The 24,198-nt window shown below is 67.0% G+C and overlaps 5 protein-coding genes across 9 annotated transcripts; 2 read left to right on the top strand and 3 right to left on the bottom strand.

Moving 5' to 3' along the window:
• Positions 1-380: 380 nt before the first annotated feature.
• Positions 381-3,487, top strand: LOC136786568 (zona pellucida sperm-binding protein 3-like). The gene is made up of 8 exons (XM_066979160.1): positions 381-466; positions 1,088-1,273; positions 1,768-1,948; positions 2,051-2,162; positions 2,389-2,471; positions 2,785-2,879; positions 2,971-3,048; positions 3,216-3,487. Exons 1-8 carry the CDS (start codon positions 415-417, stop codon positions 3,485-3,487), a joined length of 1,059 nt encoding a protein of 352 aa, XP_066835261.1. The 5' UTR covers positions 381-414.
• Positions 3,488-4,059: 572 nt separating this feature from the next.
• MTFP1 (mitochondrial fission process 1) lies at positions 4,060-5,658 on the bottom strand. Its single transcript, XM_048054837.2, has 4 exons — positions 5,512-5,658; positions 4,868-4,995; positions 4,560-4,792; positions 4,060-4,305 (listed from the first exon to the last, which is right to left on the bottom strand). Exons 1-4 carry the CDS (start codon positions 5,561-5,563, stop codon positions 4,230-4,232), a joined length of 489 nt encoding a protein of 162 aa, XP_047910794.1. The 5' UTR covers positions 5,564-5,658; the 3' UTR covers positions 4,060-4,229.
• Positions 5,659-6,152: 494 nt separating this feature from the next.
• SEC14L2 (SEC14 like lipid binding 2) lies at positions 6,153-10,446 on the bottom strand. 2 transcript variants are annotated; one of them, XM_048054834.2, is made up of 12 exons: positions 10,277-10,446; positions 9,024-9,099; positions 8,786-8,829; positions 8,620-8,679; positions 8,336-8,524; positions 7,738-7,833; positions 7,423-7,483; positions 7,266-7,349; positions 7,024-7,130; positions 6,813-6,952; positions 6,549-6,718; positions 6,153-6,475 (listed from the first exon to the last, which is right to left on the bottom strand). In XM_048054834.2, the coding sequence occupies exons 1-12, from the start codon at positions 10,328-10,330 to the stop codon at positions 6,321-6,323; spliced, it is 1,236 nt and encodes a 411-aa protein (XP_047910791.1). In that variant the 5' UTR covers positions 10,331-10,446; the 3' UTR covers positions 6,153-6,320. The 2 variants fall into 2 exon arrangements, with proteins under 2 accessions (XP_047910791.1, XP_066834947.1); XM_066978846.1 differs by lacking the exons at positions 8,786-8,829; positions 10,277-10,446 and having other exon boundaries at positions 9,024-9,095.
• A 2,241-nt stretch (positions 10,447-12,687) lies between these two features.
• RNF215 (ring finger protein 215) lies at positions 12,688-16,300 on the top strand. Its single transcript, XM_066978847.1, has 10 exons — positions 12,688-12,934; positions 13,238-13,366; positions 13,464-13,535; positions 13,618-13,703; positions 14,114-14,168; positions 14,476-14,580; positions 14,730-14,846; positions 14,923-15,060; positions 15,283-15,385; positions 15,547-16,300. Exons 1-10 carry the CDS (start codon positions 12,704-12,706, stop codon positions 15,567-15,569), a joined length of 1,059 nt encoding a protein of 352 aa, XP_066834948.1. The 5' UTR covers positions 12,688-12,703; the 3' UTR covers positions 15,570-16,300.
• Positions 16,301-17,094: 794 nt separating this feature from the next.
• On the bottom strand, positions 17,095-23,479 carry CCDC157 (coiled-coil domain containing 157). 4 transcript variants are annotated; one of them, XM_066978839.1, is made up of 10 exons: positions 23,141-23,479; positions 22,265-22,436; positions 20,600-21,269; positions 19,921-19,998; positions 19,384-19,574; positions 19,048-19,224; positions 18,790-18,958; positions 18,131-18,270; positions 17,542-17,670; positions 17,095-17,458 (listed from the first exon to the last, which is right to left on the bottom strand). In XM_066978839.1, exons 1-10 carry the CDS (start codon positions 23,386-23,388, stop codon positions 17,174-17,176), a joined length of 2,259 nt encoding a protein of 752 aa, XP_066834940.1. In that variant the 5' UTR covers positions 23,389-23,479; the 3' UTR covers positions 17,095-17,173. The 4 variants fall into 4 exon arrangements, with proteins under 4 accessions (XP_066834940.1, XP_066834941.1, XP_066834942.1 ...); XM_066978840.1 differs by having other exon boundaries at positions 17,542-17,603; XM_066978841.1 differs by lacking the exon at positions 17,542-17,670.
• Positions 23,480-24,198: the final 719 nt, after the last annotated feature.

The following is a 24,198-nucleotide window of genomic DNA, read 5'->3' as shown; positions in this document are numbered from 1 at the left end:
CCATGTGTGGGTGCAGGACCTTGCGATGGGACCAGGACAGTGTACAGGAACAGGCCTACATGTGGGAATGCTGGCTGCTCCTGGGACATTCCTGGGTCGGGACAACCACAGGGAAAAGCCACCACGGTTCCCTATGACTACAAAAGTTTATGTTTGTGGAGGAACATCTCTTCCAGAGCCCAAAATTCCCTCTGAAGCCCCAGTGGATGTGCATCCAACAGAAGAGGCTTGGCTCTCCCTGATCTCCTGTGGCTTACAGCAAGGTTTTACTGCAGAGATCCAAAAAACAGAGAACCAAAAAAGAAAAAAAAAAAAAAAAAAAAAAAAAAAACCAGCACCAGGTGGTGCCCATTTGCACTCACTGTGCTATTAAATGGCCCCCCAGGGCTGGGGCTGAGTTGTTGCTCTCTGAGGATGGGGCTGTGCTGGTGGGTGCTGGTGTGCGGGGCTGTGCTGGGGGTGGCAGGTGAGTGGGGCTGGGGACCCCTGGCTGCTCGTGCTGGGGGAGGTGGGTGGTGGCACCCACGTTGTGGGGGGTGGGTGCCCTGTGGTATTGCCTGGTGCTGGTTCCTGATGCCCTCCTGGACTTGCTGGTACTGGGCCTGCTGGTGGAGGTGGCCCTGTGGTCTGGGAACTCCCTGTCCCTGCAGGTCCGTTAGGGTCTGGTCTGGATGGGGCACCAGGGCTACCCGTGGGGTCCCTGGCTGCTGGTGGTGCTCTCCCATGCTGTGAACAGCTCCTGGTCTGTCCTCAGTGCTCCATGGGGTGCTTGCAGCGGGGGATGCTCAATCCTGTGTTTTGGGAGGCTCGTGGAGACCCCTGTGCAGCACCACCTCCTCTGGCACCCACCAACCACAGCGGTCCCATGGCAGGGCCTGGCCACCAAGACCAGGGGAGGCCCTTGCTGGGGCAGCACCCCGATGGGTGCAAATGTGCTCCTGGGTGTTCTTCACTTTGTGCTATGGCCATCTCCCCTCCCTGAGCTCTGGGGACGTCTGAGGACCTGGGTGTCCTTGCTGTGCCTCAGGCATACTGCTCCCATCGCTCTGTGCTCAGCCCCCCCAGCTAACTCCCTTCCTTCCCGCAGGGACCCCCACGGCCCCAGCTGCTCCCGCATTTTCTGGCCATGTGGCGGCGGCCCCAGCGGCGTCCTCGGGTGTGGGGACACAGGCTGTGGACCCAGCACCTGCTGCTGCCACTGTGCCTGGTGGGACTCATGCTCACCCCCGCTCAGAGGAGCCCAGCATGAACTTCACCTTGAGGCTCCTGCATGGTGAGTGCTCTGGGTCTTGTGTTAGGCCCCAGTTTGGAGGGGCAAGACCCCAGGATGGACCCCCATTACCAAGGCCCACCAGGAGAGGGTGGCCGTCCCTCAGGACCACAGCTCCCAGGCTTGCAGAGGGTTATAAGGCTTTGAATGGTGGCACTTTGAGGAGTTCCCTAGCCCACGCTTGGCTCCATGATCAGGTTTTGGGGTTCTTATCAGTCTGGTGGGTGATGTGGTCCTTTTCTGCTCCTGGGGGGGGAACCAGGAAGGTGCTGCAGGTCTGGAGAGCAGCAGGGGAGCCAGGCGAGGGTGACAGCCAGCAGCAGGGACTGGGCTCTCCCATGTGGTGGGCTCCAAAATCAGGGGGCTGCAGGCAGTTTGCTGCCTTGCAGCGGTAGGGGCGGAGACCCCTTATGGGCCTGGGACGTGTCCTATGTCCCCATCTGTGGTGGGACAGGCTCAGAGATGCTGCACTGAGCCCACCCTCCCTTCTCCTTCAGGGGACTCTGGTGCCATGAAGAAGCCGCTGGTGGTCAGCTCTGGTTCTGTCATCCACCTGGAGGCCAGGGTGGACTTTGGGCCTGGTGTCTCCCCCAGGATCTACATGGACCAGTGCTACGGGACAAGTTCAGGGTGGCCGGGCCATTCCAGGAGGGCCTACGTGGTGGTGAACAGCCAAGGGTTGGTGCTGCGGTCGGCCTGGTCCTGCCAGACGACCTGGTGGGGTGAGAGGTCCTGGGGTCAGCCTGGAAGTGTCCCTGACTTGTTCCTGGGTCTCCCCAGGTGTCTGCATGGCCCGAGTCTGGGGAGTGTGTCTGTCCAGCACCAGAGAGGGGCGTCTGTCCTCCAGTTCTCCATCCTGGCCCCTGTGCTGGAGGTTGAGCCTGAGGAGGAGGTGAGGTTGGGGTGGAGCAGGCTTCCTGGTGGTGGGTCACCTCCTTGGGGTGACCTGGGTGTCCCCAAGGCATTGTCCCTCTGTGGGCATTCCTGCTGCCCTCCCCTGCTCCCAGGTGGGGAGGCCTGAAGCCATGGGGAGGATGCGGAGGTGGGAGGGAGGGGAAGGCCCCCAGGAAGGGTGGGCTGCCTGGAGGTGGCAGTGAGGACGGCCGGTGTCCCAGCAGGTCTACGTGCACTGCCTGCTGACGGCATGGGGTGCCCAGAGGCACAGCCTGAGGTCCTGCTTCTACAGTGAAGCCGCAGCCAGGTGAGCTCTGCATCGGTGTGGGTTCCCCGCTGGCACCAAGGAGCTGGGCAGGGACCAGAGCACCCATGGGTGCTTTGGGAACAGAAACCACTGGTGCCCTTCTGGGGCCAGGGGACACATCCATGGCACCAAGCCACCCCATGGTGGTCTGGATGCCACCCCCCCCACCCCTTGGGTCCCTCTGAATCCCTGCTCATGCACAAAGACCCCTCTGGGGTGGCCAAGACCCAAAGGGACAGAGGACATGACACCACATGGGTCTTGGGTGGGTGCTGGGGACGCAGGGACCCCCAGCTCTGTCCTTCCCTCCCAGGTGGCACAATGCAGAGGACCCTTCCCAGAGTGCCCTGTGTGACTGCTGTGACACCAGGTGTCCCCCTGGTGACACCCCACCTGGACAGCAGCCAGGTAGGCACCTGCCCTGGGGGCCCATGGCTGCTCGGTGGCTTTGGGTGTCCTGGGACCAGAGGGGAGCTGCATGGGCTGTGTCCACCCGCAGAGTTCCCAGGAGAGGGGATGCTCCACCAGGTGACGGCTGGCCCACTTCTGGTGCAGGACCCGGAGCCGTGGTATGAAGGTGAGCAGCCAACCCCGAACTTCTCCCCATGGCCCCAAACCAACCCAACCATCTGGTGCCCGAAGCCCCCCACCTGGTGGGAGCAGGGACACCCAGGACCGGGAAGCCCTGGAGGCTCATCTCTGTCCTCGGTGCCCAAGCCACCCCTGACCCTGTTGTCCCCCCAGCGCCGTGCCGCACGGTGAAGAAGCTGCTGCTGGCTGGGCTGGCCCTGCTGGGCAGTGCTGTGGTGGCGGCGGCCCTCGTGGGGAGCGTGCTGGCCCTGGGCTTGGCCGTGTGGCGCCTGCGCAGGGGACAGCGGAGACGCCGGCGGCTGAGGCGGCAGTGTCCCTTCCAGGCTGAGCTGCAGGCTGTCGTGGGGGCCCTCGTCCCCAGGGAGCTGGAGAAACTGGGGGAGCCCGGTTCGGAGTACCGCAGCCTGGAGCACAGCTTGGTGTGAGTTGGTTCCTCGGCAATAAAAGTCATTTCTCCATAGCTGCTCCTCCTGGTGGTGCTGCAGGGAGAGGTGGCCTCCAGGCAGGACAGCACAGTGGCGTGTCCCTGGTCTGTGCTGCCTGCTCCTGGTGCTGGGATCAACCTGCCCAGGGGAACTTGGGTGCTGGGAGGCAGCATGGGAGGTGCTGGCCATGGTGGCAGCTGCCGCTGGCAGTGCCCAGATGCTTCTGCAGGGCTGGGGACAAGGGAGGGCTGGGTCCTATAGGGCTTGGGGCTGTCTTTGGCGTGGAACTCTATCAGCTGGGGGTGAGTGCTGGCTGTAGCTCCCCCACAATGTGGGGGCCACTCTTCCCTTTGCCTGTCCCCAGTGCCAGGAGCCTCCTGTCCCCGCGAAGTGGGGCCTGACAGTTCTGCAAGGGGCCATATCCTGTGTGGGGGCATGGGGACCCCAATGACCGGGGAGGGCTTCCCCAAGGGTGCTGAGCAGTGGGGCAGAACCCAGCTGCCTAACCTCATGTGCCCAGCGTGAACCCACTGTGTGTCCCTCGCTGGCACCCAAACACCACTTGCAGCAGGTGACATCTGAAATGATTTATTAGGACCAGGCACAGGGCGGATGCTTCCACCCCATGGCCACAACCTGAGTGTGGGTTCACAGTGAAGGAGGTGCAGCACTCCAGAACCAGCAGCGTGCCTCAGTTTCCCTGCCTGGCTCCGCTGGCTAAGTCCCTGTGTGGGAATGGGGCTCAGGGTGAGGATGGGGGCTCTCCCTCGCTGCCGTAGAGCTTGCGGAGGCTGGAGTCCATCAGGAAATCCACGGTCCTGCGGTGGGATAGCAGGGTCCCCCAGTGTCACCACAAGGCCCCCTGTGGCATTACGTATCTGGCCACAGGGGAGGTTCAGCTGTCCCTGGTGCCACCAGGGTGCTGTCCCTGCCATCAGCGGGGCCTCACCCCACTAATCCCCAGCAGCCCCCCAGCGAGCTCAGGGGACTGGTGCTGAGCCCCCCCAGGGACCTGGGGACCACACGAGGCTGTCCCAGTTTGTCCCCGAGGCACACCGTCCCCATGCCTCACCTGTCGATGGGCGTGATGATGACGGGGATGGCAGCCAGCCCCAGGGCGGTGGTGGCCCACTTTCGGACGGGCAGAGGCCAGCGGGTGAGGGAGCCCAGCAGGGCCAGGGAGGCGGCGCACAGGCGGTTGATGGTGAAGCCGGGGATGGCCACGGAGGCCAGGCTCTGCCACACGAAGGTGTCCGCCACCGCCACCCCCACCCGCGTCGCCTTGCCGGGGTCGTGCGCGTGGGCCTGGGGGGGGAGAGCAGGGCGTCAGACGGGGGGGGCACAAGGGGACGAGGCGGGGGCAGCCGGGGGGGCACTCACCGCTGCCGCTTTCCTGCCCTTGTCGATGGCATCGGCGGTCACGTAGGCTGTGGCCACCCCGTAGCTGGCCCACACGGCCGCCACCGGGACGAGGGGGCGGAAGGACTCGCCCACCTCGTTGGCGTAACCTGGGGGGACACCCGGGGGGTGAATGGGACAGCGGCTCCGATGTGTCCCCCCCCTCCCCCGTTCCCTCTCCCCACAGGGACCGGACCCTGCCCGGGTCACCTTGCTCCCACCACCGGGGCACCCAGCCCGGGGACACCGAGGGACGAGGGGGGGCAGCGGGCGGGATCCGGCCCCGCCGCTGCCGCCGGGGGGGGCCCGTGCGCTGCGGCACGGAGCGGGTGCGGACGGACCGGGGGGGGCCGGAGTCGCAGAGCCCGGAAGGGCGACGGGAGCCGGTGCCCGGTACCGGGTGTCAGTGCCGGTTCCCGGTGTCAGTGCCCGGTGTCGGTGCCCAGTGCCGGTGTCCGGTATCGGGACCCGGTGTCAGTGCCGGTACCGAGTGCCCGTGCCCGGTGTCGGTGCCGGTACCCGGTGCCGGTGTCCGGTGCCAGTACCCGGTGCCGGTGTCCGGTACCGGGACCCGGTGTCAGTGCCGGTACCGAGTGCCCGTGCCCGGTGCCGGTGCCGCTGCTCACCCAGGTAGCGGACCCACGTGTCCCGGTAGAGGTCGGGCTCCGCCGCCCCCATGGCGCGCTCCCGCCGCCGCGCGCTCCAGGCCCCGCCCCCAGCCCCGCCCCCTCCAGACGCGTCACTGAGCCCCGCCCCAGGCCCCGCCCACTCGGCCCGGCTGCAAGATGGCGGCGGGGAAGGCAGGGCCGGGCAGCACGTGACCATCGGCGGTCACACGATAGGGGATGGGGGCAATGAACTGGGGCGAGAGGGGAGGGGGGAAATAGGGGAACTGGGCAATAGGGGAGGGGGGCAATAGGGGAACTAGGGGGGAAATAGGGGGGGCAATAGGGGAGGGGGGGGGGAACAATAGGGGAGGGGGGAACTGGGGCAAGAGGGGATGGGGGAAATAGGGGAACTGGGCAATAGGGGAGGGGGGCAATAAGGGGGGCAATATGGGGGGAACTGGGGCCAGTGGTGGGGCTGAGAGGGGGAAATAGGGTCCAGGGACACGGCCCAGACCGGTGATGGGGCTGAGGAGGGGAACAGGGGCTGGTGGCAGGGCAGGGGGCACAGCCAGGAGCGGCTATGGGGCTGAGCAGGGCCTCCCCATAGGGCCAGCAGGGCCTGGTCATGGGGCCGAGGGACAAAAACCAGCCGAGACCCCTCCGTGTCCATCCCTTTACTGCCCCCACCCCACCAGCCCCCGCTACCCCGGGGGCCACGTAAGGCACAGAGGGGCCGGCAGCCCCGCGCGCAGCCCCCGCATCCCTGAGCCGCGGGGCCCTGGCCCCCTTCCTCCGTCCTCCCCGGGGCGGGGGCCGCGCCGCCGGCGTCAAGGGCTGTGGTTGAGGGTCCCCTCGCCCGGCTTGTCGCCGCCGAGCTGCTGGATCTGCTGGGCCGAGGCGGCGTCAGGCAGCAGCACCTCCACGCTGTAGCTCACCTTCTTGGCGTGGATGTAGCTGTAGGTGTTGTCGAAGCGCAGGACGTCTGCGGGACGGGGCGAGGAGGGGGTCAGGGCGCTGGGGACGGGGTCCCCGGGCAGGGGACGGGGGACACTCACAGATGCCGGGCGTGGAGCAGGTGAGGGAGCCGTCCTCGGGCACCATGTGCGCGTTGTAGCGCTGGGTGGGGAGCACCTCGGTCATGTCGCCCGCCCGCTGCCGCTCCCCAACCTTCGTCTTCAGGTACACCCCGAAGCCCACGTCAGCCCCCTCCGACTTGAACTGCCACCTGCCAGAGAGACGCCATGGGGGGGGGGGGGGTCACCGCCACCCGCCTCGGCTCCGTCTGTCCTCGTCCCCCCCGCGGCGGGGACCTCCCTCACCTGAGGACACAGCCAGGGACGAGGATCTCGTACTCGACCTGGTGGGACGAGCCCCGGTTGACCACCACCGTGTGCTCGTAGGGCTGCGTCAGCTGGTCCCGCACGTAGTACTGCGGGGGCACGTCCCCCCCGTAGTTGATCTGGAAGGGGACGGTTATGGGCACGGGATGCCACCATCCTGAGTCCTCACGGTGAGGGGGGCTCCTCCTACCTTGCTGGGGCACTTGGGGTCCCCATCGGGGTCTGTCAGCGTGCCCCCGTACTCCACTGGGATCTGTGCGGGGTCGATGTACTTCTGCAGGACCTCCTTCCAGTCAGCTGGGGGACAGCGGGGTGCTCAGCGGGGGCTGAGACCCACACGGGGACCCTCAGCCCGGCCAAGGTGCCTCTGCCAGAGCCAGGGACCCCCTGAGGCTGCAGGGACAGGGTGAGGGCTACCCCAGCCCCACTCACATCCCAGCACCACGACCTTCTTGCGGGTGTCCTCGCTTAGGAAGTGCTTGACCAGGTTGTAGGCCACTGGGAAGATCTTGGGAGCTGGGGAGCAGAGCCGGGCGTCACGGCGGCCGCACGGCATCGTGCCCGGCCGCACACCCGGCGCTGGACTCACCCTTCACGATGAACAGGCGCTTCAGGGACTCGGGGTAGTTCTCCTCAAACATGGACAGGAGCTGCGGGATGGGGAGAGCTGCACGCCCGTGTCCTCCTGCCCCAAACACCCCATGGGGCAGCCCCACCTGCTTGGGCTTTGCAGTGGGGGCACAGGAGGGGACCCCCTGCTCTTCCATCCACCCTCAGGACCTCGAGTCACGCCTGGCTCCTCGGACACCCCCACAGCCCAGGGACACCAGGGACAAGGTTCTGGCCTCAGCGGCCAGCGCACCCTGCGGCCCCTGACACCCCCAGGATGGGAGCAGCCCCTCACCTCGCCGTATGCTTCCACCGCTGGCTTCCAGAGGTGCTTCAAGCCCAAGCCCTCGCAGTCGTAGACCATCAGCACCATCTCAATCTTCTTGCCCAGCTGGGACGGGGGACAGAGAGGCCAGGCGGGAGGATGAGCTCAGGGACGGGGAAGCAGCGGCCGCTGCCAAGTCCCTGCTCCCACCTGTCCCTCATCACTGCCACCCGCCGTCCTGGGGACAAGCTGGTGGCAGAGACAGGGCAGCCCCGAGCTGGTCCCTGCATCCCCACCAGGCTGGCCCCGTCCGTCCAGAGCCTCCTCTGAAGCATTGGTGCGGGTGCTGGGACAGGGACACAGGCTGGGGGGGACACACGGACAGAACATGGATTTAAGGGGCTGACAGGGACACGGGTTGGTGGGGATGGACGGGACGTGGACCTATGAGGCTGGCGGGTACCTGGGCTTGTGACAGCAGAGGTAGGCAAGGTATGGTCTTGTGGGGTTGGTGGGGATGTGGGTGGGAGGGACAGCGGGGATGGCGAGGACATGGGCTGGTGGGGCCAGCAGGGATGGGCGGGACAGAGGCTGGTGGGGACAGGAGCACGGCCAGGCGGGTGCCCACCTTCTGGCTCTGCCTCTCACACTCGTGCCGCAGCAGCTCGCAGTCGCGGAACTTGTTCTTGAGCAGGTCCTGCTTGGAGGCGGAGAAGAGCAGCCCCTTGGCGTCCAGCGGCCCAATGATCTCGTACCAGATGGGGCTGCCCTCCCGGTCGTAGCCACACATGCCCCCCGACATGTACTTCCTGATCACCTGCGGGAGCACCTCACGTTGAGGACACCCCCCTCGGGCTGGGGACACCCCCCCCCCCCGGCTGGGGACACCCCTCCCAGGCTGGGGACACCCACCTCGGGCGCTTCCCAAGCAACGATGTTGTCAGCATCCATGCGCTTGCGGACCTCCACGTGCTGCGAAGGCGATGCAGGGGTGAGGGCACGTGGGGTCCCCCCACCACCTCCACGGGGACACCCCAACCCCTCGGCGGGGCTCTCCCCAGCGCCGGGGCCCCCTCACCTTGCGGAGCATCGCCTCCGACTTGGGCAGGTCGAAGCAGCGTGCTGCAAGAGAGCGGAGAGGCTCAGCCCCGCCATGGGGCGCAGTGGGGACGTCCCCACCGAACCCGTTGCCCTCACTGCTCTCTGCCCCGGTGCTGGCTTGATAAAGTCCAGGAGCAGCCTGCACGTGTCGGCATCCCCGGCTCGGTGCCACCCCGTGGGATGTCCCAGCCCCTCCGTGCCCTCCCCGGGCTTACCTCGGAGCCATTTCAGGAGGAAATAGTCGTCCTGAGAGGGCAGGGAGGGGAGCACGTCCTTAAGGTTCTCCCGAAACTGTGGGGAAAAGAAGGGGCACAGTCAGCAGGGCTGGGGACGTGGCCCCATCCCTCCCTCACCCCCCAGGTTCGAAGTTTGTCCCAAGGGCAGCCGGCAGGACCGGCCATTCTCTGCTCCCCTCCCTGGCAGGGGACCGTCCCCAGGCCAGGTGCCAAGCACAGGGTGTCTCCAAACCGGTCCCATTGCGCAAGGGCACCAGCGACCTGCCCCCCGCCGCCAGCACTAAGCATCCCCCCTCTGCCATCAGCGAGGAGATTTTGGGATGGAGCCGGACACCGGGCACTCATCGCACACCACCGGTGGCACCACCGAGGTTGGCGGGGACCTGGGGGCACCGCAGAGGCCTGGGGAACACGGTGCCGGTTGCCTGGCCGGGGCACGACACAAATCCCCTGGCCTGCGCCGTACCAGCCCGTAACAAGGCTGACCGGATTATCCCCGCCTGAATTTAGGTGTAATTAAACCTCGGATTAACTCCTTCACATGGAGAAAAACAACGCGGCCGCAGGCGGGAGGGGACAGGTTTCGCAGCTCGTTGCATCAGGGCCGTGCTGCGCGGGCGTCGCGCCCCGAAATCCCGGCCGGGCATCGACGTGGCCGTACCCCACTGGGGTCATCGCCCGCGGGCCGGGACGGAGTTCGGTTGGGTTTGACGGCACGCGATAAGATAAAGCCTCCAACGTTGCCCTCTCAACAGATCGAACCCCACAGAGGCCGATAAAGGTGGGACGAGGCAAAGCCGCTCTTGGCAGCGACCTTGCTGTCCCCGGCAGGGGGTGACGGCCACCGTCTCGGCCAGCCGTCCTCCACCCGTGGCGTGGGCCCCGTGGGCGAGACGTGCCCGGGGCGGGGGGGGGGGACGGACCAGGGGCTCCCCTCTCGGCACACATCCCCGCCGGGACGGGGAGCGCTGGCGGGGCTCCATCCTCCGGGCCGGGAGCGGGCAGCGAGCGGAGCCCCGGGGATGCTCCGTGTGCCGGGAGAGGCGAGGGCCCGGCTTTGGGCCTCGCGGGGTGCCGGGGGCGGTGGGTGGCGGGCACCGGTGGGTGGCGGGCACCCGGTGGTGGCGGGCACCCGGTGCCGGTGGGTGCCCCGTGCCGGCGAGCCCCGGGGCGCGGCCCGAGCAGGGCCCGGTCCCGCAGCATCCCCCCCGCCGCCCCGGGGCCGGGCTCACCTGGGCCAGCGCCTCCGCCTGCCGCGGGCTCAGGTCCCCGACGCGGCCGCTCATGGTGCGGGCCCGGCGCGGCGGGGACGGCGCCGCCTCTTAAGGGCGGCCGGCAGCGCCCGCAGGTTGCGGCGGCTCCGCCCCGCGCCGCCCCCGGCCCGGCCCGGCCCGGCCCGGCTCGGCTCGGCTCGGCTCGGCCCGGCCCCGCAGCCCTTGGACTCTGCCCGCCCCCGGTGGCCGCACGGTCAGAGCCCGGCGCGGGGCCGGGGCCGGGGCCGGGGCCGGGCGGGGAGGCGGGGACAGGGGGTGAGGGACGGGGATGGAGGGGGGATGGCCGGAAGGGATTGGGGTCAGGGCACCGCGGAGAGGGGACGGGGACGGAGGTGGGGACAGGGAGAGGAGTTAGGGCAGGGGACGGAGATGGGGACGGGGACAGCCCGGGACAAGGGGCAGAGATGGGGTACAGGTGGGAGATGGGGCAAGGGACGGATGGGGACAGGGGACAGAGGTGGGGACAGTTAGGGGCAGGGACAGCATGGGAGATAGGACAGGGGACAGAGATGGAGTACAGATGGGAGACGGGGCAAGGGAAGGAAACGGGACAGAGGTAGGACAGGGGACAGAAACGGGGCAGGGGCAGGAGCTGGGCTCAGGGCCAAGGCTCAGGCACAGGGGCAGGAGGACACGGATAAGGGATCGGGGTCGGGGCACCGGGGAGAGGGGACAGGGACAAGGGACAGGGCAGAGGCACTGGGAGCACAGGGGCTGGGCAAGCGGCTGGGGGCGAGAGGGGTGCTCGCGTGTCCCACGGGGCTGCGCACCCAGGGGTGTCCCACAGAGACACCCTTGTCCCATGGGCTAAGGGTTGCTGCAATCCCCACAGATCTGCCCCAATCCGCGCCTGCCACCTCCAGCATGGCCCCGCAGACTTGCCCCAGCTTGTCCCCTGCACCAGCACTGTCCCCAGCATCACGGCCCCGCTGTGATGCAAACCCCGCTCTGATCCTTGCCGCAAATCCCCCAGGCACACATGGCAGGCACACGTGGCCATGGCGGGGCTGGGGATGGCGGCATCAGCAGGGCCACCCATGGGTGCGCAGGGTGCTACGCCTGTGGAGCACACACATGTGCCCAGATGTGTGTACATGACGACAAAGGGGGGAAGGGGGGGGTGCAGGGATAGGGGACCTCATGCGTGTCCATGGGACACAGGGGGTGGCCCTGTTTCCCCATGAGTCCCCTTGCCTTTGTCCCTGTCCCCGTCCCCATGCTTGGTGCTGTCCTGGTGCCAGCGATGGGGCGCTTGGTCATGGTGCCAGGTCCCTGCCCCGGTGCCGGTCAGTGTGCAGGTGCCCAGACACATCCCTGTCCTGGTACCTGTCCTGCCCCCATCCCAGTCCCTGTCCCACTGTGGGTACCAGTGCCTTTCCCCGTCCTGGTGCCACCTCCATCCCATCCCCATGGGCAGGCAGGGAGCGGGCTGAGAACCGGGCTGATCGGCCGGGCTCGGGGGCTGCAGGTCAGCGACATGGAGTCCAGTAGGAGGCCATCAACGAGCAGAATGCTCCAGGGTCAGTGCTGGCTCCAGTTCCGTTTAACAGCTTCGTTAACGGTCTGGATGATGGGGAGAGTGCACCCTCAATAAATCTGGGGATGACACAAAACCAGGGGAGTGGCTGAGTCACCAGAGGGACACCACCCAGAGGGACCCCGCCAGGCTGGAGAAATGGGCCGGTAGGAACCTCGTGGGGTTCACCGAGGAGCAGAGCAGAGTGCTGCACCTGAGGAGGAACAAGCCCAGCACCGGGACAGGCTGCGGGCACGCGCCTGGAAAGGACCCAGGAGTCCTGCCGCACACCAACTTGACCGTGAGCCTGCAACGAGGCCTGGCCGCACAGCAGGCAAACGCTGTCCTGGGCTGCATTGGGCACGGTGTTGCCGGCAGCTCCAGAGAGGTGATCCTCTGCTCTGCTCAGCTCTGGGGAGGCCACAGCTGGAGTGCTGGCACCAATTTTGGGCTCCCCAGTCCGAGACAGACCTGAGCACACTGGAGTGAGTCCGGTGGAAGGCCACCAAGATGCGGGAGGGACTGGAGCAGCTCTGCTGTGAGGAGAGGCTGAGGGAGCTGGAGAAGAGGAGGCTCAGGAGGAGGCCGGCAATGTCTGTAAGCACCTGCAGGGAGGCTGCAGAGGGGACAGAGCCAGGCTCTCTGCAGTGGTGCCAGAGCCCTGCACAGCTTGCCGCCTCCTGGGAGAACTTCGAAAGCCGCCTGGACGTGGGGGCCCTGCTGCAGCAGGGCGGGACCGGCTGGGCCCGGAGGTGCCTCCAGCCTCAGCCACGCCGTGATCCGGTGCGAGGCCCGGTGTGAGCCCCCGGTGCCAGCCCCCCCGCGCTCCTCCGCGCCGCCAGGGGCGCTGTGCGGGCCCCGGGGCAGCCATGGCGGCGCTGAGGGCCGCGCTGCTGGCGCCGCTGCTGGCGCTGAGCCGGGCCGGGCCGGGGCCGGCGCCCGCCGCCCACGTCGAGGTGGCGCTGGCGGGGGCCGGGAACGGGGCCGGGAACGGGGCCGGGGAGGCTGCGGGGCCCGGCGGCTCCTACACGCTGCGCGGGGCCCTGCTGGGCGGCCGGGGCGAGCCGCGGGAGGAGGCGATCGGCGGGCGGCTGGTGCTGGTGAGCGGGGCCGGGGGGAGCTCGGGGGGGGGGGGGGGGGTACGGGGGGCACCGAGTGGGAGGCACCGGGAGGTGTGGGGGGACCGGGGGGTGCAGGGTGCTGGGGGGGGCTGCAGGCTGGGGCAGGCAGCGAGGGGGCGGCTGCGGGGCAGGGGGGGTGCAGGCAGGGATGTGGAGGCAGCAGGGAGCGGGGCCCCTCTGCCCGCTGCCCCCTGCGCCTCCCCGGGGCTGTCCCGGTGCCCCGGGTGCTTCAGGGGTGCCGCGAGCCCCGGGCACCTGCCCCTGAAGCCGCCGCGTCCCCAGGTGGGAGATGAGGAGCCTGAACTCGGCGCTGAAGACAGCTGGATCGGCGTGGTGCCCCTGGGCGAGGAGCCGGCCGAAGGTCCCCGCGGCGCCAAGGAGGAGTCCTTCACTGCCGCCGTGGTCAGCAAGGTGAGCGCGCCCGGCTGCAGCAGCCCACGGGGCACCTGCTGGGGTCCCCGGCAGGGGCTCGGGCAGTGCCAGCCCCCTGTGCCCTCTGTCTCCGCAGATGAAGCGAGCCCTGGTGCTTGGGGCATCAGCCCTGCTCATCCTGGCGCTGAACCAGAACGCCATCCGAGAGGTAGGGGAGCCCCGGGAGCCCTGCCGGTGCCCCGGATGCTCTCCTGCGCCGCTCACGGCTGTTGCTTTTCTGTCTGGTGCAGCTGGATGTCTCCCAGCTCCTCGCCAAGCCCATCATCGTGATCCAGTCCTCGGACAACGTCACCAAGCTGCTGGGAGCACTGCTGCGGTGAGAGCTCTCCTGAAGCTGTCGGATTTGTGCAACGGCTGCTGAAGGGCAGCAGGACACGGCCAGCATTTGTGGGCAGCACCAGGAGGGATGGGACAGAAGGGGCCCGGGGTAGGGGGGTGTCTGGCATGCTCAGCCTGGCACAGGAGCCGGAGCTTCTGCTGTGCTTTTGCAGAGGGGGAAACTGAGGCACGGGGCTGAGGCACATGGGTGGTTGTGCAGAGGGCTGGGCAGAGAACCTTGCCGTCACCTCCCCTGCACATCCCTCCATCCACACACACGTGGCTTGGAGGAGGCTTCTCTCCTCCCCAAGTGTGGCCACATGCCCTGCAGGAAGGGGGCTCCCAGGTACTGGGGTTGGATCCTGCTGCACCCACAGGGCTGATGCTCTTCTTGCCTCCTGCTCATAGGGGTCTCAGAGCTACAGCCAAGATCACGTACCAGGCAGTGCTGCTGGAGAACCTGGTACGTAGGTACCTCTTCCTCCTCTGTTTAGGTACAAGGGCAGGAGCACAGCTGTGCCCAGCCAACGTTTGTTGGTCAATGGAGCGATTTAGTGGCCAGCTCCACTAGGGGTGGTGAAACTGCTGGTGCCTCGGTGTCCCCAGGACTGGCTCTGTGGGAGCAGGGAACCTGGCAGCCACCTGTGGTTCCTCCTTCCCTCTCTGCATGCAACACCACAGGTGGAAATCACTCAGCATTGCAGTCCTGCCTCCTGCGCCGTGCTGCGCGCTGGCACGGGCTGGTGGCAACGCGGTGTCCTTCTTCGCAGGGGGTGACACTCACCCTGTGGTCCACCTGCGGCCTCTCCCGAGGGGGCCTCTACGGGGAGTGGCAGGGTGTCATCTGCACCGGGGAGAACAGCTCGCAGGTCCAGGTGCGTGAGCAGCACCCACGGGTGTCCCCACGCTCGCTCCCCACGGCCGGGGAAGGACGGCCGTGCCTGGCGTCACCACAGCCAGGCTGGGAGGGAAGCGGGGGCCTCCCGCTCGCCCCCCTGAGTGCCTTGCGGTGCTGTTCCTGCAGAAGTACCTCCAGCAGCTCTGGAACACCATCCTTCTCATTGCTCTGCTCCTCTGCACGGGGGTGATCGTGCAGGCGCAGCGGCAGTCGCGGCAAGACCTGTCGGAGCGGGATGCCGAGGTGGGACCTCCCCGCTCCCTGCTCTTTGCACCCGCGCGGTGTGGCCGGGGCCTCACGTTGTGCTCTGCCTCCCCAGCTGGACCTGAAGCAGCACATTCGGCGGCGGCTGTCGGCCCTGAAGACGCGGCGGTACCACCCCGGCAAGGCGCTGCAGAGCCGGGCCTGCGAGATAGATAGCTGCGCCGTGTGCCTGGACCAGTTCTGCAAGAGCCAGGTCGGGACCGGTGGGGCCGGTCACACAGATGGTTTGGTGCTAATGCCGCCCCTTTGCTCTGTTCCTTGGGGCTGAGCCTCCCCTCGCTCGCCAGGGCTGGGATGTCCCCACCAGGGGGGACGTGTGGCGGAGGATTGTCCCCCTCTCTGGGGCAGCCTGTGACAGGGGGAGGTTGCTGTGCCCCTCGGGGCTCACGTCTCCCGCCTGCTTCCCTCCCCGCAGTGGCTGCGGGTGCTGCCGTGTGCCCACGAGTTTCACCGGGACTGCGTGGACCCCTGGCTCCTCCTGCAGCAGACTTGCCCCCTCTGCAAGCACAACATCCTGGGTGAGTGCAGCTCCGGGGCCGGGGGGCCCTGGGGGGCCCTGGGGCGCCCAGCACGTCCTGCTCCCCAGTTCACCCTCCAGGGAGCACGTTCGTACCGGGGCGAGGGCTGGCCTCTGCCCCTGGTTCGCCCCGTGACGCCTCTCCATCCTTCTCCCTGCCAGGGAACTGCTGTGGAGAGAGCTAGCCAGCCCGGCGGACGTGCCCCGGGGACGGACTCGTGGCTGCTCCGGGAAGAACGGGGGAGAGGGGCCGGGGCGGGCGCTGGGCGAGCTGCGCTCGGTGCTGGCACGGGCTCAGCATGGCCGTGCCCTTCGCAGCACCCGGGCAGCACGGGGCAGCGCCTGGCCCTTAGGAGAGTGAAGGATTTGGGGGCTCTCCCTGCTTGGCGTGAGTAGGGGGGTGGGGGGCACGGCTGGGCATAGCCCAGAGGGCCACTGTGGGGGGCTGGGGGAACGGGCACCGGGGAAGGTACCCGGGGGTGTAAATTGGGAGGGGACATCGAGGGAGGTCTGCAGGCCCTGATGGGGAGGGCGCAGGCCCAGCTGCTCCCTCTCCCTGCTCGTAGTCATTTTTCTAAGTCTCTTTTTTTATTTCCCCCTGGCCATGGCAGGGCACGGCTGGGAGCAGGCCTGCACCTGGGACGCGTTGGGTGACAGCTCTGCCACAGCCGAGGGACAGGGACAGAGGTGGCAGGGCTGCGCGGGGACCTGCCGCTCGTGGCAGGGGGGCGGGAGGGGGGGAACGCCTTATTTATACTAACTTATTAGAAAGGACGGCACGAGTTAGCTGCAGAGACTGAACACGGGGTGTGCTGCGGGGTCCGGGGACTCGCCGTGAGCCCCACGTGGCTCCAGCTCCTCCTGGCAGCCGCAGCACTGCCCACGTCCGTCGCTATTAAACACAGCTAGGAGAGGCTGCGGGGCTGCTGTGTCTTGTGTTGCGCGGTCCCTGGCCCCCCCGACCGCTCGTCGCCGCCGCGGGAGCGCTGTCCCGGGCTGCGGCTGTGCTGGCGAGCTAAGCACGGCTCCGACTCCCCCTGTCCCAAGGCCAGCTCTGCCTGTAAGTCCTCTTCAGAGCCGCCTGGCTGCCTCCCAGCCGCCTCTTGGGAGCGGTTCCTGGCCCGAGCTGAGCCGAGCCGTGCCCAGGCGTGGCGCAGGTGACTGAGTTAGCCGGGATCAGAGCTGTGCCAGGGATTGCGGCAGCAGCTTGGCCGTGGGCGACCGAGTTCCAGCACCCAGGAATGTCACCGGCCCTGCTCGGCTGATTGTTCGGAGCCAGCTCTGCACGCCAGGGATCATTTCCCCTGCCAGGCCTCCTCGCCTGGGTGTTGGTCGGTCCCCTGGCTGCCAGCGGTGCTTGTACCAGACCCACCCCGGTCCCCAAAGCCACCGCTACGGAGGGGCTCTTCCCAGGGCCCCTGCGCTGCAGGAGATGGATGCGGGATGCGCCAGCCCGGCCCACAGGGCCCCGCTGCCTCCTGCTTTATCAAAAGCTGCAGCGTTGCCCAATGGAGAGGGACGACAGGGGAAACCACACAAACAGGTTCGTTGCGGCAGCCATCCTGCCGAAAACAAGGTGAAGCAACAGCCGGCAGCCAGCTGTTAGCCTCGGTGCCGCCTCCCAGCTGCCACGGGATTGCTCCCCGGGCTCCCTACACCGCCGCGTGACGCTGCCCCTCGGGCTCGGAGCGATGGGGAGGCAGACCAGGCTTCCCAAGGGAACGTGCCTTCGTGTTTGCAACAGGTAACGAGGTCCTACAGGGAAGGGCGAGCAGCTGCGCGCTGCTCGTTAACGCTTCAGTTCTGCCTGATTCCCCCGAGCATCTATTTGCGGTGGGCGCCGGTGCGGTGCGAGGAGAAGGGGCGCGCTCCTCTGGCAGCGCTGCCGCTCCCTCGGGGCTCGGGAGCCAGCAGCAGGCCCCGGACTGGCAGCGAGAGGCAGGGTCCGGCCTCGCCTGTGGGTTCTGCCGAGAGCGGCTTTGGCCACCGGCTGCCAGGAGGTCGCTGCCGGGCCCTGCTCGTGGCTCCGCCGCGTGCCCCCGCACCGTCCCCGCTGCCTTGGCTGCTTGGAGGCCTGCAGAGGGGAGAAGCGGAAGAGGTTGGAGGGGAGGAAGAAGTGGGAAGCTCCCCAGCACTTTCCTCCGGGCTCCTACTCACCCTGCGGCCTCCCCGCCACGCTGGCCGCTGAGCTGAGTCCACAGCTGGGGCTGTGGGACAAGCTGGAGGAGAGAAGGGGGGTGAAACCTCCTGTGTTCGGCTCCGTGGTCGGGTATCTTGGCCTCTGCCCTGCGTGGGTGCCACGGCCAGCTCGGTGGTGTTGATGCGGTGGCACAACAGCCACGGCGGGGCTGATGTAAGGGAGCTGGAAACCAAAGCAGGGGGCCTCGGCAACGCAGCTTTCCCCCGCTGGCACCAGTTAACCACCGGGCTGACCTCCGGGGGCACGCAGAGCCCAGGCTCTGGCCCTTCCAGGGTGGGCACACCCCAAAAAGCAGGAGCTGGGGGGGCTTTCTCCAGCTCAGCCCTGTGCAGGCTGGGGAAGCAACTGCAGAGCTGCAGGGAGCACCGCGGCCTTCCGCTACCGGAAGCCTTTTCTGCTCTACCCCCTGCAAGGGTACAGCGAGGGAACCGGTCCCCGTAGGGCACAGGGCAGGGTCTGCAGGGTGGTCCTGGGGCACGCGGTGCCCCACCAGCACGTGTGCCCCTCTCCTGCCGGCTCCCAGCCCCGACTTGGACGCAGCCTCACCTGCAGCACGCCCTGCCGAGCAGCCGCCTTCACCTTGGCCAGCGCGGCCCTGAGCCGCGCGTTCTCCTGCTCCAGCACGCCGATCCTGATGTCGTTGGCCTGCAGCTGCTTCTCCATGTCCTCGGTGATGTTCCCGGTGCCTGCAAACAAAACACGGCCCCTTGCAGCGAGGGCCCGAGCTCGGCACGCCGCCTGCAGCCTGCTCGGAGGTGCTGGCAGCGGAGCCCGTCCCAACAGCTCAGGACCACTCGCTCTCTCCTCCCACTCGAGCGCGGTGGTGTCCGCTGGAAATGAGCCTTCCCGAACCAGGGAGCACCAGCACAGCTCCAGAGGTGGTGGCTGGGTCCCAGACCTGCCGGCTGAATCAGCAGGGACAAACACAACCATGTCCAAGCCCATGCCCTGACCCTGCTTCTGTCCCTGAGGTGGGAGAAACAGCACCCACCTAGGGAAGGGGGTTAAGATGGCAGCAGCTTAGCGCAGCCCAGGGACTGAGCCCTTCCTGGCTGCAGCTGGCTCGTGTCAGGAGGACAAACTGTTACACGAATGATGCCGATGCACCCAGGGCCAATAGGATCCCTGCGAGCTCCAGGAGACCCTGGAGGTGCAAGCCCGCTGCAGCAGAAGCAGGCGCTGCTGCCTGCCGCCCTCTCCCTTACTCTCAAACTGCGTCTCAACGGGGACGTGGAGCTCGGGGAAGAACACCAGGAGCTTTTCCCGCTCCTTCAGCTCCTGTGCCTGCTCCTCCAGCCTGGAAACGTTCTCACGCAGCTCGGAGATGGACTGCTCCAGGCTCAGCTTCTCCTGCTGCAGCGTGTCCAGCAGCTCCTGGGGGGCAGAGCAAGGGCAGGGGATGAGTTTTGTGAGCACCCTCTCAGGAGGGTCGCCAGCTGCTCCCCCTGCCGCCTGCTGGGTACCTGCTGCTCCCGGAGCTGGTGCCCGCTCTGCTCCCGCTGCTCCCGGCTCTCCTCCAGCTGCTCCGCCAGCCGGGCCCTGTCCCCCTCGGCCTCCCCCAGGCTGGCTTGCAGCTCCTCGCGCTCCTGGTCCAGGCTGTCCAGCTGCTGCAGCAGGGCGCTCTGCTTGGCCTGCAGGGACTGCACGGGGAGGCGAGCCTGCAGGGGCTGCAGCGGCTCTCTGCCGCCCTGGCGCCAGCACTGGAGCCACGGGGAAGCGCCGCCGCGGCGATGAGGGGCTGTGGCTGCAGCTGAGCAGCAGCAGGGCCGCAGAGCAGCTGCGGAGAGCAGCAGCCGTACCTCTTTGTGCCTCAGCATGCTCTCCACCTTGGCCTTCTCCTTCTCCAGCTGGGTGGTGACCGCGCTCAGCTCCTGGCCCAGGCTCTCCCTCTGGCCGCTGAGAAGCCGCACCTCTTCCTCCAGCTCCAGCACCCGGCTCCTGGCCACCGTCGTGGTCCTCAGGTCCTCCAGCAAGCTCTTCTTGGTCGCCTCTGGGGAGGCAACAGCGCCATGGACCCCAGCTGGGCAGGAGGGGGAGCTGCTCCCAGCCCGGGCAGTGCCTTTAGGGGCCCTACAGCTTCTGCAGGTGCCGGCGAGGCCTGGTGGCAGAGCTGTGCTCTTGGTGTCCCAGGGAATCCCCGAATCTCAGCCAGCACCTGGGTGCTGGATGCTGTTTGGGCACTGCAGCGCAGGAGGCTACGTCCTCCCGTTCCCACCAGGCCTACACCCAGCTGGTTCTGGGGGAGCTGGGAGTTACACGGGCGTAAAACACGCGGCGAGATGAGAGCCAGACTCGGGGAGAGAGGTGGCAGCTGGGTGAGCCCCAGGGGTCCTTACCCAGCTCCTGCAGAGCAGCCTGCTTGGCGGCCAGCGCTTCCTTTAAGACGCAGATTTGTTCTTCCCGCAGAGCAGCTCCTAAATCAGTGCAGAAGACCACTAAACGTTAAACAGCACCTCAGAAACTAAAACAAGGTGGCAGCAAACCACAGTGCTGAGGCATTTTTCACCCAGCAGTTGCATCGGGCTGCGCTTCAGCAGCGAGGAGGCAGCGAGAGGCCGGGGACAACCAGCTCCCACCGCCGGGGTTTGTCTCACGGTGGGGAGCAGTCACCAGCACGTGAGATGCTGCAGAGATGGGGCACAGAGAGTGGAAAGGGAGATGATGGGAAGGGGAAAGCAGCAGAAGAAGCCGGGAGAGGATGAGGGCATCGGGACAGGCAGCAATGCCAGTGCACCAGCCCTCACCTGCTCCGGGGGAGCCCCAGGAGCTGCTGGCACAGATAAAAGTGGGATTTCCATGGCCAGGTTAAGCCTGCGGGGCTCCTACCCTTGTGTCAGCCATGGAAGGGACCTGAAAGCTCAGCAGTGACCCTAAGGGGAACAGTCGTTCACTGGTGACGTTTGAGCCACCCAAAACTAGTGGCAAAAGCCCCATTCATGGTGCGGGGACTGAGATTTGACCGTGGACCGCCTGCTTCTGCAAATACCCACGGGCCTGCGGGGGACAGCACTGTACCTCTCCGTAGGTCGTCCTTGTCCCGCTCCAGCCTGGCTACAGCCTCCAAATACTCCTTGTTCTTTACTTCCAGGCTCTGCTCAGCCTCCTTCCTCTGCTGCGCTTGGGTCTCCTTCTCCGCCTGAAGCAGCCGGGCGAGGTCCTCAACCTGTTCCTGCAGCTCGTCCCTCTGCTTCTTCGACTCCGCCAGCTCAGATTTCAGAGGGTTGACCAGCTCGAGCAGCGCGTGGAGGTGTTTGCTGATGCGCGAGAGGTCCTTGCTTTGCTCCGAGGCCCAGCATTTCACGTCGGTTGCAGAGAGCGTCCTTCTCCCTGTGGTCTCCTCCACCACCTCCTGGAACCTGCTGAGAGCCGAGGGGATGTTGTGGCTCTGGCAGATGCTGGTGATGGCTTCGCCCACCTGGCGCAGGCTGGCCTGGGCACCGGCACAGGCGTCGCAGGGTGCTGGGGACGGCGCCGCCGCCCGCGTGGGGGTGCCGCGGCCGCTCTCGGCGACGCTGCCCGAGGCGTTGCTGGCAGCCTGCCGCGGGCACAGGGAGCTGCACTGGGCAGCACCTGGGGATGTGCTCGGCTCCGAAACGGCTGGCGAGCAGGGCTGTGAGCGCTCCTCCATTTTCCCAGCCTCGGGGGTGGATTGCAGCGTGGGGATATCCCTCCTGCAAGCCTTTTTCTGGCGGAGAGAGCACAGAACAAAACGTGGAGCCCAGATCAAACCACGCTGGCTGCAAACAATCCGTGAGAGACAAACCCAGAGGGACGAAGGACGGGGACAGTGCAGGCAAGAAGCCGTGAGGGCAGCGAGCCCTTCTCTTGGGAGAAGAGGCGCTCCCAGAGCTTGCTGGAGGACAGAGCCACCAAGTGCTTGGGGTTCCCGGCTGTGCTCTGTTACAACCAAAGCAAATGGCTAAAAGCCAAACGATCCTCACACAGCACGGGCTGCCCCCGGCACTCCCCTGACACCGAGGGACTGAATTTCTCAAGCTCCCAGGTAGCTTTTTGGCCACTGCTCGTGTAGTGGAGCTGTGGTTTCACAACAGAAAGCCTCTGCCGCAAAATGTGCTCCCTGGCTTCCATTTTTGTTATTTCCCCTTCTTCCACACCTCGCTGCCCTGTCCCCTGATGACGCCAGGTAAGGCCTTGCCTTTGCTCTGAGACTATGCCACGAGAGGAATCATTTGGAAAACAAAATGCAGGACAAAGTATTTTTGCCGAAAATCATTTCACCGATTGGAGCCAGCTCAGCCGCACACAGCGTGGCTCAGCAGAGCCACAAGGGGCAGCACGCCGGCAGCAGGAGAATATTTGTCCAAAAAATAAGGGCAGTCGGGCTCCCCCGTGCCAAAATCCTGGTGGAAGCCTGGAGGAGGATGGGAGCAGCAGCACGGCCGGGAGCAGTGGTTAGAGGAGAGGAGGCGGGCAGGGAGGGGACAGCGTGGGACAGACGTGTCCCATTCGACACCTGGGTCAGCACCGGGGGGGTCACGAGCAGGGAGCACACCTGGCACGGCCACCACACATATCACAGTGTCCCAGAGAAGGACCACGACCCCAGCCCCGTGCCACGTGCGTGCCTGGGGGGATCTTCCAAATTGTTGGGGGCGCTGAGGCCATTGCTGTGAGCCCTGCGCTCGGCTCAAGGTGCCCGCACGTCCCCGTATGTCCCACCTCGGTCAGGAGCTGCTGGTAGAAGGCCCCCAGTCGCAGCATGCTGTGCCAGTACCTCCTCACCGTCAGCCCTGCGGACATGCAGGGTCCCACTGCCTGCGCCGGGGGCACGGCTCGCTCGCTGAGCAGGTTTTCTGCGTAGCCCGTGAAGCTCTGGAGCAGCAGCAGCAGCCTTCATGGAAATGAAACGTCTCTCAGAACAACAGAATATTTGTAACAGGGAACGTGCCCGTGGCACTTAGCAGAGCGGCGAGCCTGAAGCGCTGGTGCAGCGACAAAAGAGTTGTCTTCCTTCCCCGTCCCCCGGACCAAGTCTGGCAAAGGAGGCTGGATATCAGCGCTCGTGTGACCCCCTCCTCGGTGCTGATGACTCCCCGGAGCAAGGTTTGGTGGGGTTAAATCTTCCTGCACTGCCGGGGTGCTTGCAGTTCCAAGGGGCCGCACGTAGGCTCTCCCTAAAGTTTTGGGGCACTCGCTGCCAGTATCAAACCCAAATTGTTAGGGCCAATTGCCCAGAGACAGCTCTGTGGGCACGGGCTGTTTTTAAAACTGAGTCGTATCTATTTCACCCCGATTGCAAAAGGCACTTTTGCCTCCCAGACTCCTAGCGTGGCTGTGTCTGAGGCTTTCTAAGGTTTGGGGGGCAATTTATACAAGCCCGCCCCGGTGCCCTCGGCTCCCGACTCCCCCTCCCCTGTGGGGTGGCAGCAGCACAGAGGGCGTTTGTGCTAGTGCCTCTGAGCTCTGCACGAGTTTTAAAACTTGGTGTGGATGGGCTGAGCTCGAGCACGAATCCCACAGCAGAGACGTGCGAAGAGAAGGGGTCCAAAGGAGCCGCTTTGGGAGGGATGCTGCATGCGGGCCGTGCCCTCTCACCTGTCTATCACCAGCTCCAGCAGCACCACATGGGCGTGCTGGCTGAATTCGGGGTCACCCTCGGCGTAGCCGTACTGCTCCAGCAGCGCCGCCAGGTCCAGCTCGCAGGACACTTTATCGGGGAACTTCCAGGAGGGGAAGCGCGCGGGGCCGGCCCGGGAGGCGACGTCGGCGATGGCTCCCTGCAGGTCCCGCAGGTCGGCCCGCAGGCTCGCCATGCAGCCGGGGTGGCCCAGGAGGTGCGCCATGCCGCACGGACGGACGGACAGACGGACGGACTGAGGCTGATGGGGGTGGCACCGGGGACGGGCGATGGGTGGGGGGTGGGTGCCGGGGGGGTGGAGGTGTCAGGGGATGGGGGTGCTAGGGGGTGGGTGTCAGGGAGTGGGGGTGTCAGGGGGTAGTGGGGTGCCGGGGGGGGTTGTCAGGGGTGGGTGCCAGGGGGTGGTGGGGTGTCAGGGGATGGGGGTGCTAGGGGGTGGTTGTCAGGGGTTGGGGGGCCCAGGGGGTGGGTGTCAGGGGATGGAGGTGTCGGGGGGTGGTGGGGCGTCAAGGGGGTGGGTGTCAGGGGATGGAGGTGTCGGGGGGGGGTTGGGGGTGTCGGGGGGGTTCAGTGGGTAGGGGTGTCAGGGGGGTAGCGGGGTGTCAGGGGGGTGGGTGCCAGGGGAGTGGGGTGTCAGGGGGTGGGGGTGTCAGGGGGTGGGTGTCAGGGGGTGGGGGTGTCAGGGGTGGGGGCGTCAGGGGAGATCCCGGGGGGGGGTCCCAGCCCCACGTCCCCAAAACTGGAGGCTTCAGGGGGGGAAGGCGTGCGGGGGCGCCTCGCTTGGCCCCGGGGGGGGGTCGGGGGCCCGGCGGCTCCCCGCGGGGCGCTGCGGGCGCTGAGGGCCGGGGGGCGCCCGGCGAGCGCGGCCCTGCGGGGGCCGGGCCTGGGCCGCGGCTTCGCGCCGCGCCCGCTGCCATGGCAACACCCCCCCGCCTCCCGCAATGGTCCGCCCCGCGCGCCGAGAGCCTCTCAGAGAAACGCGCTCCCCCCCCCCCCACGCACAAAGGAATGGAAC

Source organism: Anser cygnoides, chromosome 17, assembly GCF_040182565.1.
Source record: "Anser cygnoides isolate HZ-2024a breed goose chromosome 17, Taihu_goose_T2T_genome, whole genome shotgun sequence".
Taxonomy (NCBI): domain Eukaryota; kingdom Metazoa; phylum Chordata; class Aves; order Anseriformes; family Anatidae; genus Anser; species Anser cygnoides.
Note: the sequence above shows the minus strand (reverse complement) of the source record. Positions and strands in the feature narration are given on the sequence as shown.